The sequence below is a fragment of the Camelus bactrianus genome, chromosome 9 (assembly GCF_048773025.1).
Source record: "Camelus bactrianus isolate YW-2024 breed Bactrian camel chromosome 9, ASM4877302v1, whole genome shotgun sequence".
Lineage (NCBI taxonomy): Eukaryota > Metazoa > Chordata > Mammalia > Artiodactyla > Camelidae > Camelus > Camelus bactrianus.
Genome location: NC_133547.1, coordinates 44,454,625 through 44,472,324, shown reverse-complemented (window position 1 = coordinate 44,472,324; position 17,700 = coordinate 44,454,625). Strand labels below are relative to the sequence as shown.

Here is a 17,700-nt window from a genome sequence, read left to right as displayed (position 1 = left end):
ATATTAAGAGTTAGAAACAACAGCACTGAATAACCAGTTAGAAGTGAAAGTAAGGGAAAAAGGAGATTTTTTGGTTTTGAGAACTATACATTTAACCAAAGAAGAAAATAAACTAACATTGGATACTTATATCACTGTTAATGATACTCTCCTATACATAATACTTTGCACACTCCATCATTTCTGCAACTACCCAAAGCTTCTCTATACCTTAAAGTCTACCTTTGAAAGCTACCTCTTCTATAAAGCCTTTTCCAACTCTGCAGTCCACCCTGACACCTTTGGCTTTCTCTTTTTAACAGCATTATCACATTTCCATCAATAAGAAATCTATGAGCACTTATCTCAAATATATAAATATGTATATAACACAAATACATATTTATGTTTTGTAAATTTATAAAAAACATAAATATGTGTATTATGGTATTATTTGTTATAAAACATGTATAAAGCATAAAAATAAATAGAAATAAAAGTTCTAATATTTCTTTCCCTTATCCTAAACAAAATTCTTGCTCACTCCCTAAATTTTGGAAATACTGCTCTAATGATTTTGTGTCCAAACTTTGTCCTACAGCACCTAAGATAATGCTAAGAAACACATACAGAACCATTTCACAATTCTAGAATTCCTTATCCAAACTTCTCATTATATATTGCTCTACTAAGAGAAATATCACATTATGCATTTGATTTTTTTAATATGACAATAACAGCTATTAATATTCAATGTCAGATTTAATTGTTACAAATAAATATCCATTAAAGATATTTTAAGGACTAAAATTATTATTTAGTCTACAACATTCAATTGACCAATTCTAAAGAACATAGATACACGCAGTGATTTAAAATAGTATGTTTTGCTCTAAAAGAAGACTTAAAAATTGGATGAAAAGTGCATTTACAATCACTCTAATATAAAATAATACTAAAAAATTATTTACAATTGGTTAAAACAGTTTTGGGTGTTCAAAAGTTAATCTAGTCTATAGTGGAAAATTAAGCATTGCAAAAGGAAAACAGTGTTTCAAAGTTCAACCAATCATCCAAATAAAGCACTATTACTGATAATTATTTTAATCAGGTAAGTATTCAAAGCTAATAATAAAGATTACAGAAAATTATAGAGATTTTTAGAAAAACACCTACCTATGAATTATTTTAATTGATACAAATAATTCTTTTCACCAAAATTGGAAAAAATGTCTTTATAGCTTTATAAATCTCCACATTTGTTGATATGAAGCTTTGTAAATATGAAGCATAGAATTATTAGAATTAGCTAACTAAATGGTCATAAGCTCATAAATCAATTGAACTTCTCTCTCTCTTAGCCATGAAAGTTGATTAACAACACCATATGATAAAATAGGATCACATTTTCTTATAATAATTCATAGTCCAACATGACTAATCAATGAAATTTCAAAATTCAATTAAAATATAGCAGACCTTTCCCACTAAGAATTATTAAGGCCTCTGAATTCTAAAATAAGAAAAAAAGGCTACAAAAACATCTCTTGGCTCCTTATACTTCTGGACACCTATGAACTGCATTATGAAACTGGACAGTGTTTCTTAAGATTTAAATTTTCTATCTTCAAAAAATCAAATAAAAAGTTATCAAATAATCACTATTGGTAAACAACAGAGGAGAAAATATATTTTGTTCTGAAATAATGTTTATGGTTATATAATTAATATTGTCACATATACATGTTATTCTCTAAATCTTACCCAGTTCACTTGACTTCTTCTGAAGCTCCATGGTAAGTACTTTCAACTGATCTTCACTTTTTCCCAATCTTGCAAAATAATTATATTAGTTCACAATGTAAAATATTCTTTTACTGAGAATTTAATCTAGTAACTAAAACTGATGCAATTTAGCAACAATATATCTTAGCACAGACTCACTCATTCAATTAATACACATTTTTTACTACCTACTTTGTGCCAGATAGTGTAACATTTCAAAACAAGATATTACTATTATACATACATAGTTGTGTATCAATTGCATCTACATAAAACTTTAAAGCTTATTGTCATGATTTATCTCTTAAGTATTGATGATAATCAAATTAATGCTTCCTACAACTTTGAAAGAGATTGAGCATATAACTACTGTTATACTGAATTCTGCCTTAGGAATAATATAAATATGAGAACTGTGCAATTCTCTTAACTACGCTGGCTTTCCATTTCCTCATCTATAAAACTGAGATAATTGGAACAGATGACATTTAAGGTCACTTAGAAATTTTAAATTTGAAAATCACCTGGAACGGCCAATCAAAAATATATATAAGATTAGCTAGCAAGAAAATCTAGCCTTTCTTCCTTCACCATACACAAGCAGTAAAGAAGAAATTCTGCTAGGCTCAGGTTTGACTTCAGAGAGAAGTTTTTTCCTCTCTTTCACCCTCTAGACTTAATTAACCCTTATACTAATGGGACAAAAATAATTACCTAGGCCTCATAACACAGCTTTATAAAACTAGTCCCTTAATACAAAGTAGTGAAAAACAAAGTAAGTTTTTAACTCAAGTTTTAGAGAAACTATTCAGATGAAATGCAAATGAATACTTTATTTTATATATAGTTAAGCATATTCATTAATCCATTGATTTAATAAAAATTTTTGAGTACCTACTCTGTACAAGGCTAGTTGCTAAATTTGTAAGTCAGAAAGAAGGTTACAGACCCTAATAAAATAAACCCACAGCCTAGGAAGTTATTTCTATTTAATAATCCACAGTTTAATTAAATACGTCATATCACTGCATCAGCACTCATGAGCTTATCCATATTGCTGAACGCTATGAAAAGCATGCATGGGAATACCTGCTCTTTCCCTGGGATATCTACTTACCCAATACAAATTCTTAAAATGTGTTCCCAATTGATAGAACATAAAAAGACACTTGATTATAGTTATTATAGGAATTACAAGTCAGTTGACAAGGAATAGAAAATGGCATTGAATATTAGAATTAAATTGTTTTTATTCAGCTAAATAAGTATATTTACCTTTGCTGTTCTGTTGTTAATAATTCTTTCAAGTTGCAGATAGTAGTTTTAAGTTCAGTAACCACCAATGAATGGGCAGCTTTAGCGTTATTAAATTCTTCCTTTTGAGTTTCTTTTTCTCCAGTGAGCTGATATATTTTTTTTGTTGCTATTTGTAAATCCTCCTCTAAAGCCTTTTGAGTACTCTAAATGAAATACAGTACAGACAAAAGCTATGAAGTAAGGGCCTCAAGAAAAAGCTGAATTCATCTGCTTTCTGTAATTGACTGCCTTTCCCTCCCTCTCTCCTTATCCTCTCACCCCCTCCTTTACCCTATCCTGGCTAATCTGGAATGTCCCATCCACTACTCTTATTTCAATTCACCATTCCTCCAAAGCACACCTATAATTCCAACCACTCCATGGAGTCTTCCTAACCAATCCAGCCCATAGTGTTATTTCCATTTTTAAAACTATTGTAGAATTTTTGCCTGAATCACGTTGGTTCCCAGCATAGTCTTGTATTTTAATCATACTTTTGATATGTTTTTATCAAATGTCTCCAATTAAACTCTAAGCATTTTGTAGACTGGAATTGTATCTTCTCTATTTGAAGCTTCAGGTCCTTGTAAATAGTATTAGCATTCAATAAACATTTGTTGACTGATTGATGGGGTGAGAATTAGCACACACTAATCAGTTTTTATATCATACCACACTTCTTTGCAAAGACATTTTAGTATCTTCTAGTACTGATGTCAAATGATCTTGCTTCTCATTTGATTCTTTTAAATTTTCATTCTGTAATTCTAAAAGAGAAAGTTGTAGATAGGTAGTACTCAATAGAAAATACATACCAAGAAAACAAACTATTTGTAACAATTACTTTTTTCCTCTATTTCATACTCCAAAATGAGGAGGAATTATGCAAATATAGATGCACTGTATTGGTCATCATCAACTTTTATTTTTTCAAGATTGCTATCATCTAAGCACTCAAAGATGATTAGATAAGGACTTTCAGTGCTACATTTTTAGTAACAACTAAACAATGGAAACAACGTAAATATCCAACAGGAGAAAAATTAAATTATGGTGATATATACATACAATGGTATGCCATATAGCCACTGTAAATGATGATATAGATATTTATTTATTTATTTATTTATTTATTTATTTATTACTAATTTGGATATCATAAAATACCATAGAATAAAAAGGGCAAGTTAAAAACAATATTTATATAAATAGTGCACATGAAAGGAAAGAACACACACAAATTTCAAGAGTTATTCATCTCCTACTGGTGAAATTATTCATGATTTATTTTCATTATTTCCTATCTTGATTTTTATATTTTTCTGAATTATTATATTACTTATTTAAATATTACCCAAAAAGCTACTGACTTCACATGATAGCTAATATTTACTAAATTCTAAGTGCTAGATACTCGTCTATATGCTTTATATGTGTGCATTCACTTTTAAACCTCATAAAAACACTAAGGGAAAAAAGTTCATGCTCTTCGTTGGTTTAAATCATTCTATTTCCTTTTACTAGTTACCTAGACTCGGGTATGATACTTAACCAGTCTGTCTCTACTTTTCCCTCATGGAAAATTATAGTTACTCACATCTTGAAGGGTTGCTGTTAGGATTAAACAAGATGATGCAATTTAAAATGTTTAACCACAGTGTCTAGCGTATAGTCAACAAATGTTAAAGACTGTTTAAAATTCAAGGTATTTACAACACAACTGGGCAGGCAGAAAATTATCAAAGATAAGTACTGATGGGTACTCACTAGAAGTTCTAGGAATATACATAGAGAGAACACCTAAGCCAAATAGAAATGGTAAGGGTTAGAGGTAAGGGAAGATAGACATAGAGAGGGAGAGTTCAAGGTAGGCTTCCAGAAAGTAATAGCTGAGTTGAAACATTTGAAAGCCAGTAACAATTAACAAGAGTAACAGGAGTCGGGGAAGAAAGATATCACAAGACAGGTGAAAGAGCATATACAAAGGCAAAAATGAAAGAGACAAGATGACACATTTTGGAGTCTAAAGAAAATGTATTTTTTAATACATTTGAAATTTAAATTATAAGGGAAAAATCAAATCAGATATGATTGGAAAAATAAGGACAAAAATCGTAACAGGATTTATAGACAACTTGTTCAGGATTTATACAACTTCATAACCAATGAAAAATAATGAAGGATGTTAAGCAACAGAATAATGTTTCCAGTTTATATTTTTGTAAAAATTCCATTCTCAAAATCTGTGAAGAAATGAAGAGATCAGTGGTCCATCTCCGGAAAAAAAAAATAGGAAAAGCAGATATGGAGAGAAGGAAATGATAATTAAAGACTATCAATTATGATACTATTATGGTCTGTTATTAATAAGTGTCTCTTCTTAGAAATCATGATCACAAACTAGTACTTAGGCATGTGTAGGAACTGAATATATGCTTCTTAAATATCCTAAAAAGCTCCAAGCCAAAACTTAATTTGAAGTTCCCCTAAGTTCCTCCAGGATTCCAGAAGCTACAAAAGAAAATTTTCTCTGTAAAAACATACATCCAACTCAGGCCTTAAAGAATATCCACAGATGAAATTGCATGACCTCATAATCAAAAATCACAAGACTAACACACAGAGTAATCACAAAGCACAATGAGTAAAGTCAGCAAAATGAACAAAAGACAGACTTGGACCTGACTGCAAGATTTCAAGTGTTAGAATTACTGGCTGTGGATTAAAACAAAAGGTATTATATCATTCTTTAAAAACTAAAAGAAGTAAGGAAGATGTCCACAAACCTAAAACTTACCTAGAAATGACATATAAAATTGAAACTGGAAACTCCATTAGGGTAATGATAAGGTATGCCATTCAAACAAACATTCCTCTAAAAAGGAATGAAAGTTCAGGATAATATATCAAGAATATTAAAATAATTAAATTCCCAACAAAATAATAAGAAATTGCCAGGCACAAAATGAAGAGAAAATAGAAACTTGGAGAAGTAATATATGCAAAAACCTGCTTTTGCCCCAAGGTCATTTGCAGGTCCTGGAAAAACTAGACTTTTGATTTGAAATTATGATGAAGTGAGGAAAAGAAATATGAAAATCCAAAGACTGAATAAGGTAGAAAGCCCAAGAATTAAATCTTTGTACAATAAGCTAGGACAAACAACATATACGGAGGAAGCAAAAGTAAACTAAACCCTCAAGCAAATTTGCAGCACAGGTTCAATCACTAGAATGGTCCAATTAATCCAAAGCCATGAAACTGACTTAAGATTGTAGAGCCACCATGCACATGGTAAAAGTAAATACAAATCCTCTAAGGAGGAAGTTAAGTTACCTATATAACAGGCAGGCCTTATTATACCTACAAATAATTTTTTCAAGAGAAATAATGAAATGGAATCAAAGACAACAAGGCACCCAATAAAACAAGGCACTTGGACTAAAAACTACCAGAAACAAAAAGACAGTATAAGGCTCATAAACCTTTAAGATAAAGAATTACCAGAAAAAAACCATAAAACAGCTATTCTTAGTATATTTAAACAAGAAAACTCCTGTAAATAACAAGAAATAGAAAACTACATAAAGCAGAATAGCAGATTTGAAAAATAATAACATTTTAAAATAAACACCTTAATAACTGAAAATAAAATTGGAAGAGTTCATAATGAATGAGAAACAAATGAAGAGAGAATTAGTAAATGACAAGAATAGTCAAAATAAATCAGAATAAGGCACAGAAAAGCAAAACTGAAAATATAGAAAAGAAACTGAGTCGCAGAAGATAGAATTAGAAAATTAACATAATTTTTATTCAGATTTCCAAAAGGGGAGGAAACAGAATAAAACAATTAAAATGTTTGACGAAGCAATAATAAAGGACATTAATTTACAGATTCAAGAAGCTATAAAATAAAGTGTGTATCTTAACATACTATATGAAACTGCTAAAACATCAAAGGCAAAAAAAAAAATTTGAAAAGCTACAAGAGAGGAAAAAGATACCTTATCTTCAAAGTTTAACAGTTAAATTGACAAACGACACACAAAAAAAAGCCAAAAGCAGGATGGTACCTTCAGTGTGCTAAGAGAAATTTCTAGGAAAACATATAGGGTGCCAACCAGAAATACGTATCATACAAAAATATCCTTTCCAGATGAGAATGGATAAACAAATGTTCAAATAAAAGAGAAATCATCATAAACACATCCTCACTAAAGGATATTCTAAGCATTATTCTTGAAGGCAGAAAAAATATGATCTAAATAAAAGATCTGAGCAATAAGAGGAGGGATCAAGATCAAGATGGCAGAGTAGGATGCAAAAATCACCTTTCCCCAGGAACACCTCAAAAATACATCTACAGGTGGAGCAATTCTCACTGAAAACTAACTGGAAACTAGCAGAAAAACCCTTATATAACCAGGGCTGTAAGAAAGATCCACTTGGAATTCAGTGGGAAGAGAAGAGAAGCAATCACATTGGGACCTGTGCCCTTATGAGGTGACACAGAGGAAGGGAATCCTCCTTGGGGAGTGAGCAGTTCAAACCACATACTGGGCACTCAGACTTGTCTAACAGCAGGAAAACAAGTCTCCTTAGCTAGTTAGAAAACCAGTGACACTAACAAGGGGACTTGTAAGAAATCTAGACTCAACTCATGAAGAGAGGCGCAACACTTGCTTACTCCTGAAACAAGACAGAGAAAGCAAATTGAAACTGCACTGGACTCTGGTTCATTTCCTTTGACTTCCACAGTGTGTCACCCAGCCTGAGTCAAGTGCCTGCTCAGGCCTCCCTTGCTTCACAATGCAGCTCCACATTAGGGCAGGGGCTGCTGCAGCTGAGGGAAGTGCTCAGTTGTGAAGGACTATGCCAGCTGGGATGCAAAATGGCGTCTAAGCAGGGAAGGGGCAGCCATTACCAGCACTTTCAGAGACAGTGTAACTGAAGTGGTTCCAGGTTCTAACTGCAGCTGAGACCACCATAGCCTGGCCCAGACCCACACCAAGCACCCACACCAGCTCTGCCTGCTCTGTAGCCCAGCTCTACACTAGGGTGAGGGTTTTAAGTGGCCAAGGGGAGTGCACAGTTGTGAAGAACAAAGGCAGCTCAAACCTAGAACAGCATCTGAATAGTGCAGGGGCAGCCATTAATGGTGCTTACAAAACCAGTGCATCAAAAGCAGTTCAGACTCTGACTGTGGCTGGGGATGTCACAGCCTGTACCCAGACCCACACCAAGCACTTGCACCAGCCCCTCTGGCTCCAGCCCCCTGGGTTGAAGGTACCCGTGCTGGGAGGGAAGAGAGCACATACTTAGAAGGAATGAAGCCAGCTCAGACCTAACCCTTAGAGTTTCTCCTTGAGCAACTTGGGACTTGACACTGCCGCCAATACAGTTATATTGGCCACTGAGCAGAGAAAAAATCCTGGCTCACACCTGGCTCTGGCTCTAGTCCCTCCATTTTTAGCCCTGTCTCCTACCAAGCTGAGAGCTGCCAGCACATGCTGGGAAAAGACAGAACTCATGCTCACATCATATCCAGTTCTCCCATCACAGCCACTGGGCACGTGTACTCTCCTAGACAAGGATCTCCCTTCAGGACCTCAGTAGGTAGTTTTTCCACCTAGTTTCATCAAGACAGAGACAGTTAAGCAAAATGAGAAGACAGATGAATTTGTTTCAATCAACAGAACAAGAGAAAATTCCTAAAAAACAACTAAAGAAACTAACAGTTTACCAGATAGAATTTAAAGCTTTAGTAATAAGAATGCCAACAGAATTAGGGGAAAGAATAAATGAACATAGTGAGAATTTTAACAAATAATTAGAAAATATAAAAAAGAATCAGTCAGAACTAAAGAACCCAGTAACTGAAATGAAAAACACATGAGGGGGAATTAACAAGTGACTAAGTAATACAGAAGAAAGCATAAGTGATCTGGAAAATAGAAATATGTAAATCACCCAATAAGAACAGCAAAAAGAAAAAAAAAAATTTAAATGAGAACACTTTAAGGGACCTCTGAGATAACATCAAGCATACCAACATTCGCCTTATAAGAGTCCCAGAAGGAGGAGACAGAGAGAAAGGTCAAAAATGTATTGATGAAATTGTGGCTGAAAACTTTTCAAACTTAAAGAAGGAAACAAATATCCAGGTACGGAAATACAGAGGAACTCAAACAAGATGAACCCAAATAGACACAAACCAAGACATACCAAAATTAAAATGGCAAAAGTTAAAAATAAGAGAGAATTCTAAAGGCAGCAAAAGAAAGAGTCATAAACAAGGGAACCCCCATAAGGCTACCAGCTTACTTTTCTGCAGAAACTTTGCAGGACAGAAGAAAGCAGCATGATATATTTAAAGTGCTGAAAGGGATAAAAGTGCAACCTAAGATACTCTACCCAGCAAGATTATCATTTAGAATTGAAGGAGAGATAAAAACTGCTCAGACAAGCAAAAACTAAAATAATTCATCAATACTAAACATGCCCTAAAAGAAATGTTAAAGAGTTTTCTGCAAGTGGAAAAGAAAAGGCTATAACAAGAACTGATAGGAAAGGAAAAATCCCACTAGTAAAGGCAAATATATAATAAAGGCTAAGCAACAACCACTTAAATACTCCAGGAGGAAGATTAAAAAACAAGAAATTGTAAAACCAATAAAGATCAAAGGGGTAAAAGTGAAGATGCAAAATAAGACATCAAAAACACAAAATGTTGGGGAGGGAATTATTAAAAGGTAGATATTTTAAAGTATGTTTGGACTTCAATGACTACCAGTTTATAAGATAGAAGCTATAGTTATAGGTCACCATATATGAATCCCATAGTAACCACAAATCAAAACCTACAATAGATACACAAAAGCTAAAAAGAAAGGAACACAAGCATATCATTAAGAAAATCATCAAATCACAAAGGAGAAACTAAAAGAAGACAGAACAACTATAAAACGACCAGAAGACAAATAACAAAATGGCAATAAGTATATACCTATCAACAATGACTTTAAATGCCAATGAACTAAATGCTCCAATCAAAAGACATAGGGTGCATAGAAAACAAACTTATGGTTACCAGTGGAGGAAGGGGGTAGGAAGGGATAAACTGGAAGTTCAAGATTTACAGATACTAACTACTATATATAAATTAGATAAACAAGTTTATACTGTATAGCACAGGGAACTATATTCACTAATTCAACAACTTGTAGTAACCTATAATGAAAAGAATATGAAATGGAATATATGTATGTACATTTATGACTGAAACATTATGATGTACACTAGAAATTGACACAACATTGGAAACTAACTATATACTTCAATTGGAAAAAAAAGACATAGGGTGGCTGACTGGATAAAAAAATAAGACCCATCTACATTCTGCTTACAAGATTCACTTCAGAGCAAAAGACACACACAGACAGAAAATGAAGGGATAGAAAAAGATATTCCATGAAAATGAAAATGACAAGAAAGCGAGGGTAGTAATACTCATATCAGACAAAATAGACAATAAGACAAGTTTATGACAAAAGATAAAGGACATTATATAATGATAAAGGGATCAACACAAGAAGAGGATATAACACTAATGATCATGTCACCCAGACAGAAAATCAATAAGGAAACAGTGGTCTTAAATGACACATTAGATCCACTGGACTTAACAGATATCTACAGAACATTCCATCCAAAAATAGCAGAATATACATTCTTTTCAAGTGCACATGGAATGTTCACATGCTAAGCTACAAAAAAGTCTCAACAAACTTAAGAGGACAGGAACTTTATTAAGCATTTTTCCAAACACAACAATATGAAACTAAAAATCAATTAACAGGAAGAAAAATGGGAAAAACATAAACACATGAGACTGAACAACATGCTACTAAAACAACCCAAAGGGTCAATGAAAAAATCAAAGAGGAAATCAGAAAATACCTCAAGACAATTGAAAATGGAAAAAAAAACTTTCCAAATCTATAGGACATGACAAAAGCAGTTTTAAGAGAGTTTACAGTAAAATTAGAAAAGACATAGTTAAACTCAACACCACCATAAATCAACTGGATATAATAGACATCTACAGACTACTTCATCCAATAACAGCAGAACAAACATTCCTCTCAAGCTCATGTGGAAAATTGACCAAGATAGACCACATTCTGGGTCATAAAACACACTATAACAGATTTAAAAGAAAGTCCTACAATGCCTGCTCTCAGACCACAACGGAATTAAACTAGACACTAATTGGCTTATTTGCTTTTTTATTGCTGAGTTTTCTTTATATATTATAGATAACAGTCCTTTGTCAGATATGTGGTTTTCTGTCTCCCAGGCTGTCTTTTCATCATCTTTTAAAAAAAAATGCATACTTTTAATATTTTTCCGTATGATTCAGGTCTGTATCACTTGGTAAATATTACATCTTATGGCATAATTTCCTAGTTGACTTACACATTGCTAAGTGATGTTCCTTTATTTGTTTCCAGTCTTTTGCAAAATGACTGGAATTATCAAGATTATTAATATATTTTCAAGTTTAGAAGCAATTAGAGTTTTGGCATAAATTCCTAGGTGTGGATTTTCCAGGTGAAAGGTTATATGTACTTCCAACAAATAATTCCAATGTTTTCAGCAAATTGTACATTAAAGTGCCTGTTTTACTGCACACTTGCTAACCCTAAACATAGTATTTAGTTTGTGTAAATATGATGGGTGAAATATATATAATGATTTTAATTTGCAAATCTAAGATTAGTAATGAAGTTCTGCATCCTTACCTATTGTTACAGATGATTTCATTTATTTGGGGGGAATTACTTTTTTTTCTTGCTATTTATATAAATTGTCTTTTTATTGATTTGTAGAGGCTTCCTATATATTTCTGGTATTAATCTTCACTCTTTGCATCTATACTTCTCATCTTGAGTTCTCTGAACATCTTCGCCATCACTACGTTAAACTCTTTCTCAGACAAATTGCCTATTTCTTCATCACTTATTTCTTCTTCTGGGATTTTATCTTGTGCCTTGGCCTGGGAGATACTCCTCTGCTGCCTCATATTGTTTATCTTTCTATTTGTATTTTTAGATAGGTTAGTTACATTCCTTGGCCTTGGAGAGGTGGCCCTCTGTGGGAGACGTCCTATGCATCCCAGCAGTACACTCCTCTCTTGTCACCCAAAGGCTGTGGTTCAGCTGGTTCTAATGTAGAGTCTGGCCTGTGTTTGTGAATTCCTTCCACAGGCTTTAGGATTGTTGTTTTCTTATTCCTGGTATCTGCCGCTGGTGGATGAGACTGGACTAGAGGCTTATGCAAGTTTCCTGGCAGGAAGAGCTGGTGCCTGCCCACTGCTGGGTGGAGCTTGGTCCTGGACATCTGTGGGAAGGGCCTTGTCTAGAGGCCTTTGTGGCCTAGGAAGTCTGCTGATGGGTGGGGCTGTGTTCCCACCCTGTATATTGTTTGGCCTGAAGCTTCCCTAGGCTGTTGGATGAGACTAGGTCTTGGTGCTAATGATCCAATCAAGATGTCAGCCTCCAGGAAAGCTCATGTAGATTAACAGTTCCAAAATGTCCACTACCAGCTTTTATGTCCCCTGGGTGAGCTGCAGCTGTCCCCTATGCCCCCAGGAGACCCTCCAAAACCAGCAGGCAGGCCTGGCCCATGTTTCTATGATCACTGCCTCTGCCTTTGGACCTGGTGCACTCAAGATTCTATGTATGCTTCCCAAGAAAATGAAATCTCTGTTTCCCTTAGTCCTTTGGGGCTCCTAGAGCTAGGCCCCTCTGTCCTTCAAAACCAGATGTCCTGGGGTCTCCTCCTCCTCCCAATGCCAGAACTCAGGGCTGGGGAGCCTAACGTGGGGCTTAGAACTCTCATTCCTGTGGGAGGGCCTCTGTGACTTAATTATCTTCAGCTTGTGGGTCACCCACCTGAAGTGAATGAAGGACTGCAAATGGCAAAATATCCTTCTTTCTTATGGGTGAGTTGTGTTCCATTACATATAGGTGCTGCATCTTCTTTATCCATTCATCTATTGATGTGCACTTACAATGCTTCCATATCTTGGCAATTATGAATAATGTTGCTGTTAACAGTGGAGTGTATGCATAATTTTGAATTAATTCTTATTTTGTGGTTGGCTTTATTCCTTTGATAACTATGTAAGTTTAAAAAGCTAAATCTCTAAATCTCTTAGAAACAATGAACAGTACATACATGTAAATTTTTAAAAATATGTACAGTATATTGTGTATATGTATTTATATGCAATACACTGTATATTTGCAGTCAAATTATAACAAGTCTACCTAATAAAACTGAAAAATGAAAAAAATAAATAAATGGAAAGATATCCCATGCTCTTGGATTAGAAGAATTAATATTGTTAAAATGGCCATACTACCCAAAGCAATCCAGATTTAATGCAATCTCTATCAAGTTATCCATGACATTCTTCACAGAACTAGAACAAATAATCCTAAAATTTATATGGAATCACAAAAGACCCAGAATAGCCAAAGCAATACTGAAGAAAAAGAATGACACTGGAGGAATATCTCTCCCAGACTTCAAGCAATACTACAGAGCTATTGTAATCAAAACAGCATGGTTTTGGCACCAAAACAGACATGCAGATCAATGAAACAGGATAGAGAGCCCAGAAATGAACCCACAGACCTAACAATCAATTAATCTTCGACAAAGGAGGCAAGAATATACAATGGAGAAAAGACAGTCCTGTCAACAACTGGTAGTGAGAAAACTGGACAGCTGCGTGTAAATCAATGAAGTTAGAACACTCCTTCACACCATACACAAAAATATGTCAAAATGGCTTAAATACTTAAATATTAGACAAGACACTATAAACCTCCTGGAAGAAAACATAGGCAAAACATTTTCTGACATAAATCTCAGCAATGTTCTCCTAGGTCAGTCTGCTCAGAGAATAGAAATAAAAGCAAAAATGGACAAATGGGACCTAGTTAAACTTATAAGCTTTCGCACAGTGAAGGAAACTATAAGCAAAACAACCAATGAATGGGACAAAATATTTGCAAAAGATGAGACTGACAAAGGTTTAATTTCCAGAATATATAAATAGCTCATACAACTTAATAACAAAAAAAACCAAACAACCCAATCCAAAAATGGGCAGAAGATCTAAACAAGCAATTCTCCACTGAAGATATACAAAAGGCCAATAGGCACATGAAAAAATGCTCAATATCACTAACTATAAGAAATGTAAATCAAAACTACAATGAGGTATCACTTCACACCAGATGGAACAGCCATCATTCAAAAGTCCACATATGATAAATGCTGGAGAGGGTGTAGAGAAATGGGAACCCTCCTACACTGCTGGTGGGAATGCAGTTTTGTGTGGCAATTACGGAAAAACAGTGTCAAAATTCCTCAAAAAACTAAAAGCAGACTTACCATATAATCTAGCAATTCCACTTCTGGGTATATATCCAGAGGGAAGTCTAATTTTAAAAGATACATGCACCTCAACGTTTATAACAGCACTATATACAACAGCCATGACATGGAAACAACCTAAAAGCCCACAGACAGATGACTGGATAAATAAGCTATGGTATATTTATACAATGGAATACTACTCAGCCATAAAAAAGAATAAAATAATGCCATTTGCAGCAACATGTATGACCCTGGAGATCGTCATTCTAAGTGAAGTAAGCCAGAAAGAGAAAGAAAAAAATCACATGATATCACTCATATGTGGAATCTAAAAAAAAGAAAAAAGACACTAATGAACTTATCTACAAAACAGAAATAGACTCATAGACATAGTAAACAATTTTATGGTTACCAGGGGAAAGGGGCTGGAAGGGATAAATTGAGAGTTTGACATTTGCAAATACTAACTAGCATGTATAAATAAACAAGTTTCTTCTTTATAGCACAGGGAACTGTATTCAATATCTTATAGTATCCTATCATGAAAAAGAATATGAAAACAAATATATGTATGTATATGTATGACTGAAACATTATGCTGTACACCAGAAATTGACACATTGTAAACTGACTATACTTCAATTTTTAAACAATTACTGGGCACACCGAAAGATAAAGACAAATCACTAAAAAATACAATTAAAAAGAAATAGAGGGGGTAGGGTATAGCTCAAGAGGTAGAACGCATGCTCATATGCACAGGGTCCTGGGTTTAATCCCCAGTACTGCCTCCAAAAATAAATAAATAAACGTAATTACCACCCCTTCCAAAAAAAAAAAAAAAAAACCTAAGTAAATAAAGTCACCCAGAAAATGTAAAGAAAAAAATATTTTAGAAAAGAGAAATAGAAAGTAGAATGGTGGTTATCAGGCGCTGGAGGGAAGAGGGAATGGGGAGTTACTGCTTAATGGATACAGAGTTTCAGTTTTGCAAGATGAAGAGTTCTTGAGAAATATACTGGTGATGACTGCATAACAGTGTGACTCTATCTATGCCATTGAACTGTACACTTAAAGTAATTAAGATGATAAATTTTATGTTATGTATACTTTATCATAGTTTTAAAAAAAAAAGAAACAGACCAACAGGTGAGCCAGATATTGATGTAAAAAGAAAGTAGCTATAAAATATCAATTATTAATATATTCAAAAGGATGAGATGTCATTTTTAAAAGAGGAGAATTTAACCAGAGAAGTGGAATCTTAAGAAAAAGAATAAAACAAATTTAGAAGGAAAAAAATATGATTAAAGTGCAGAATTCAGAGATGGGTTTAAAAACAAATTTATAGACACAGCACAAGGCAGGGTTAGGTAACAGGTCAATAGAAGATCTCTAAGTCGAAACAAAGAGAAAAACAAAATACATACACATGGGAAACAATGAAAAGTAACTTAAATGAATAAATTTCAGTGCTTATGAATCTGCAGAATCACACAGTACTAGTTATTTATTACCAAAAAGTTGTTTCCAGTTTATATGATAAGATCAAATATTCATTTATCCCAATACCTATTGAATTCCTATTATACATACATAGCAATATGCTGGGCACTAGAGTTAAAAAGATACTTAGTGAGACACAGTGCCTGCCCTCAAGATACTCATAGGAGACACACAAGTAATGCTTAAGCCACTCTAAATAACAAGGAGCTCCCTGGGCATATATCCAGAAGGAATCCTACTTCAAAAAGACACCTGCACCCCAATGTTCATAGCAGCACTATTTACAATAGCCAAGACATGGAAACAGCCTAAATGTCCATCAACAGATGACTGGATAAAGAAGATGTGGTGTATTTATACAATGGAATGCTATTCAGCCATAAAAACCAACAGCATGATGCCATTTGTGGCAACATGGATGTCCCTGGACAGTGTCATTCTACGTAGGGTGATCCAGGAGGAGAGAGAGGGATACCATGTGAGATCATTCATATGTGGAATCTAAAAAAAAAAAAAAAAAAAGGAGTATGGATATGGAGCAGAGACAGACTCATGGACGTGGAGTGCAGGCTTCTGGTTGCCAGGGGGGAGGGGGCTGGGAGGGGATAGACTGGGAGTTCAAGGTTTGTAGATACTGACAGGCATATGCAGAATAGATAAACAAGATTATACTGTATAGCACAGGGAAATATATACAAGATCTTGTGGTAGCTCACAGCAAAAAAAAATGTGACAATGAATATATGTATGTTCATGTATAACTGAAAAGTCGTGCTCTACACTGGAATTTAACACAACATTGTAAAATGACTATAACTCAATAAAAAAAGGTTTAAATAAGTAAGTAATCAGGAGCTCACTAGAATTTAGCCAACAGATTTAGAGACAAGGTAGGAGGTTCATTTTGGGTAGCGAAAGTAGCCAAAATCATGATGGTGAGATAGTAAGAACATAAAATGTAAGGGAACTTAAAACAATTTTAATATATCTGGAGTATAAGATACAGTGATGACAGTAAGGTGAAATGAGCAGGCATAGGTTAGCTGGAATTAGATAATTATTTGCCAAATAAAGAAGAGAAAATGTTTTTAAGAGAAAAGGGAAAAAAATGCCACAAGATTTCTATGATGTTTTGAAAGGGGCACAGTATTTTACAAAGTGTATTATGCATTTCAAGTGCCTTACCACTAGAACAAGTTTGAAAAATATTCAATAATAAGATAGTCTAAACATAACATGACACTAAAGATCCTTCAAAATCTGATGCAAACATTTTTTTCCAGTCTCATCTGAGTTCTTGAAGATAGACAATATAGACACCAGTGTTTCAAATATACTCTTTCACACTCCAATGACTTGCACAAACCATTCTTTTCTGCCTATACTCTCTCCTCCAATTCACTGTCTTATGAATCTTTAATCATCCAAGGTCTAGCTCAATAAAAAATTTTCCCTTAATGCCTTTCCAAATGCCTTTCCCCAAGAATAATTAATAATTCCCTCCATAATGCTCCCTAAGTATTCATTTATTTATAAAATACATGAGTGCCTAATATATGCCAGGCACTGTTCTAGGCACTTGAAATGTATCACTGAACAAAGACAGACAAAGATCCCTGTTTTCATGGAGCACCTTATTGAAACTCTGAAGAAGGTGAGAATATGGAAAGGGAAAAG

The 17,700-nt window shown here is 34.1% G+C and overlaps 1 protein-coding gene across 9 annotated transcripts in view; it reads right to left on the bottom strand.

The window, feature by feature from the left end:
• The window catches only part of SYCP1 (synaptonemal complex protein 1), a 105,285-nt gene that overhangs the window by 63,088 nt on the left and 24,497 nt on the right, over positions 1-17,700 (bottom strand). For all 9 annotated transcript variants that reach the window (XM_074370237.1, XM_074370236.1, XM_074370238.1 and 6 more), the window contains 3 exons: positions 3,733-3,827; positions 3,040-3,224; positions 1,744-1,811 (listed from right to left, as the gene is read on the bottom strand). In XM_074370237.1, coding sequence (XP_074226338.1) covers positions 1,744-1,811; positions 3,040-3,224; positions 3,733-3,827 — 348 coding nt within the window. The remainder of the gene's footprint in view (positions 1-1,743; positions 1,812-3,039; positions 3,225-3,732; positions 3,828-17,700) is intronic.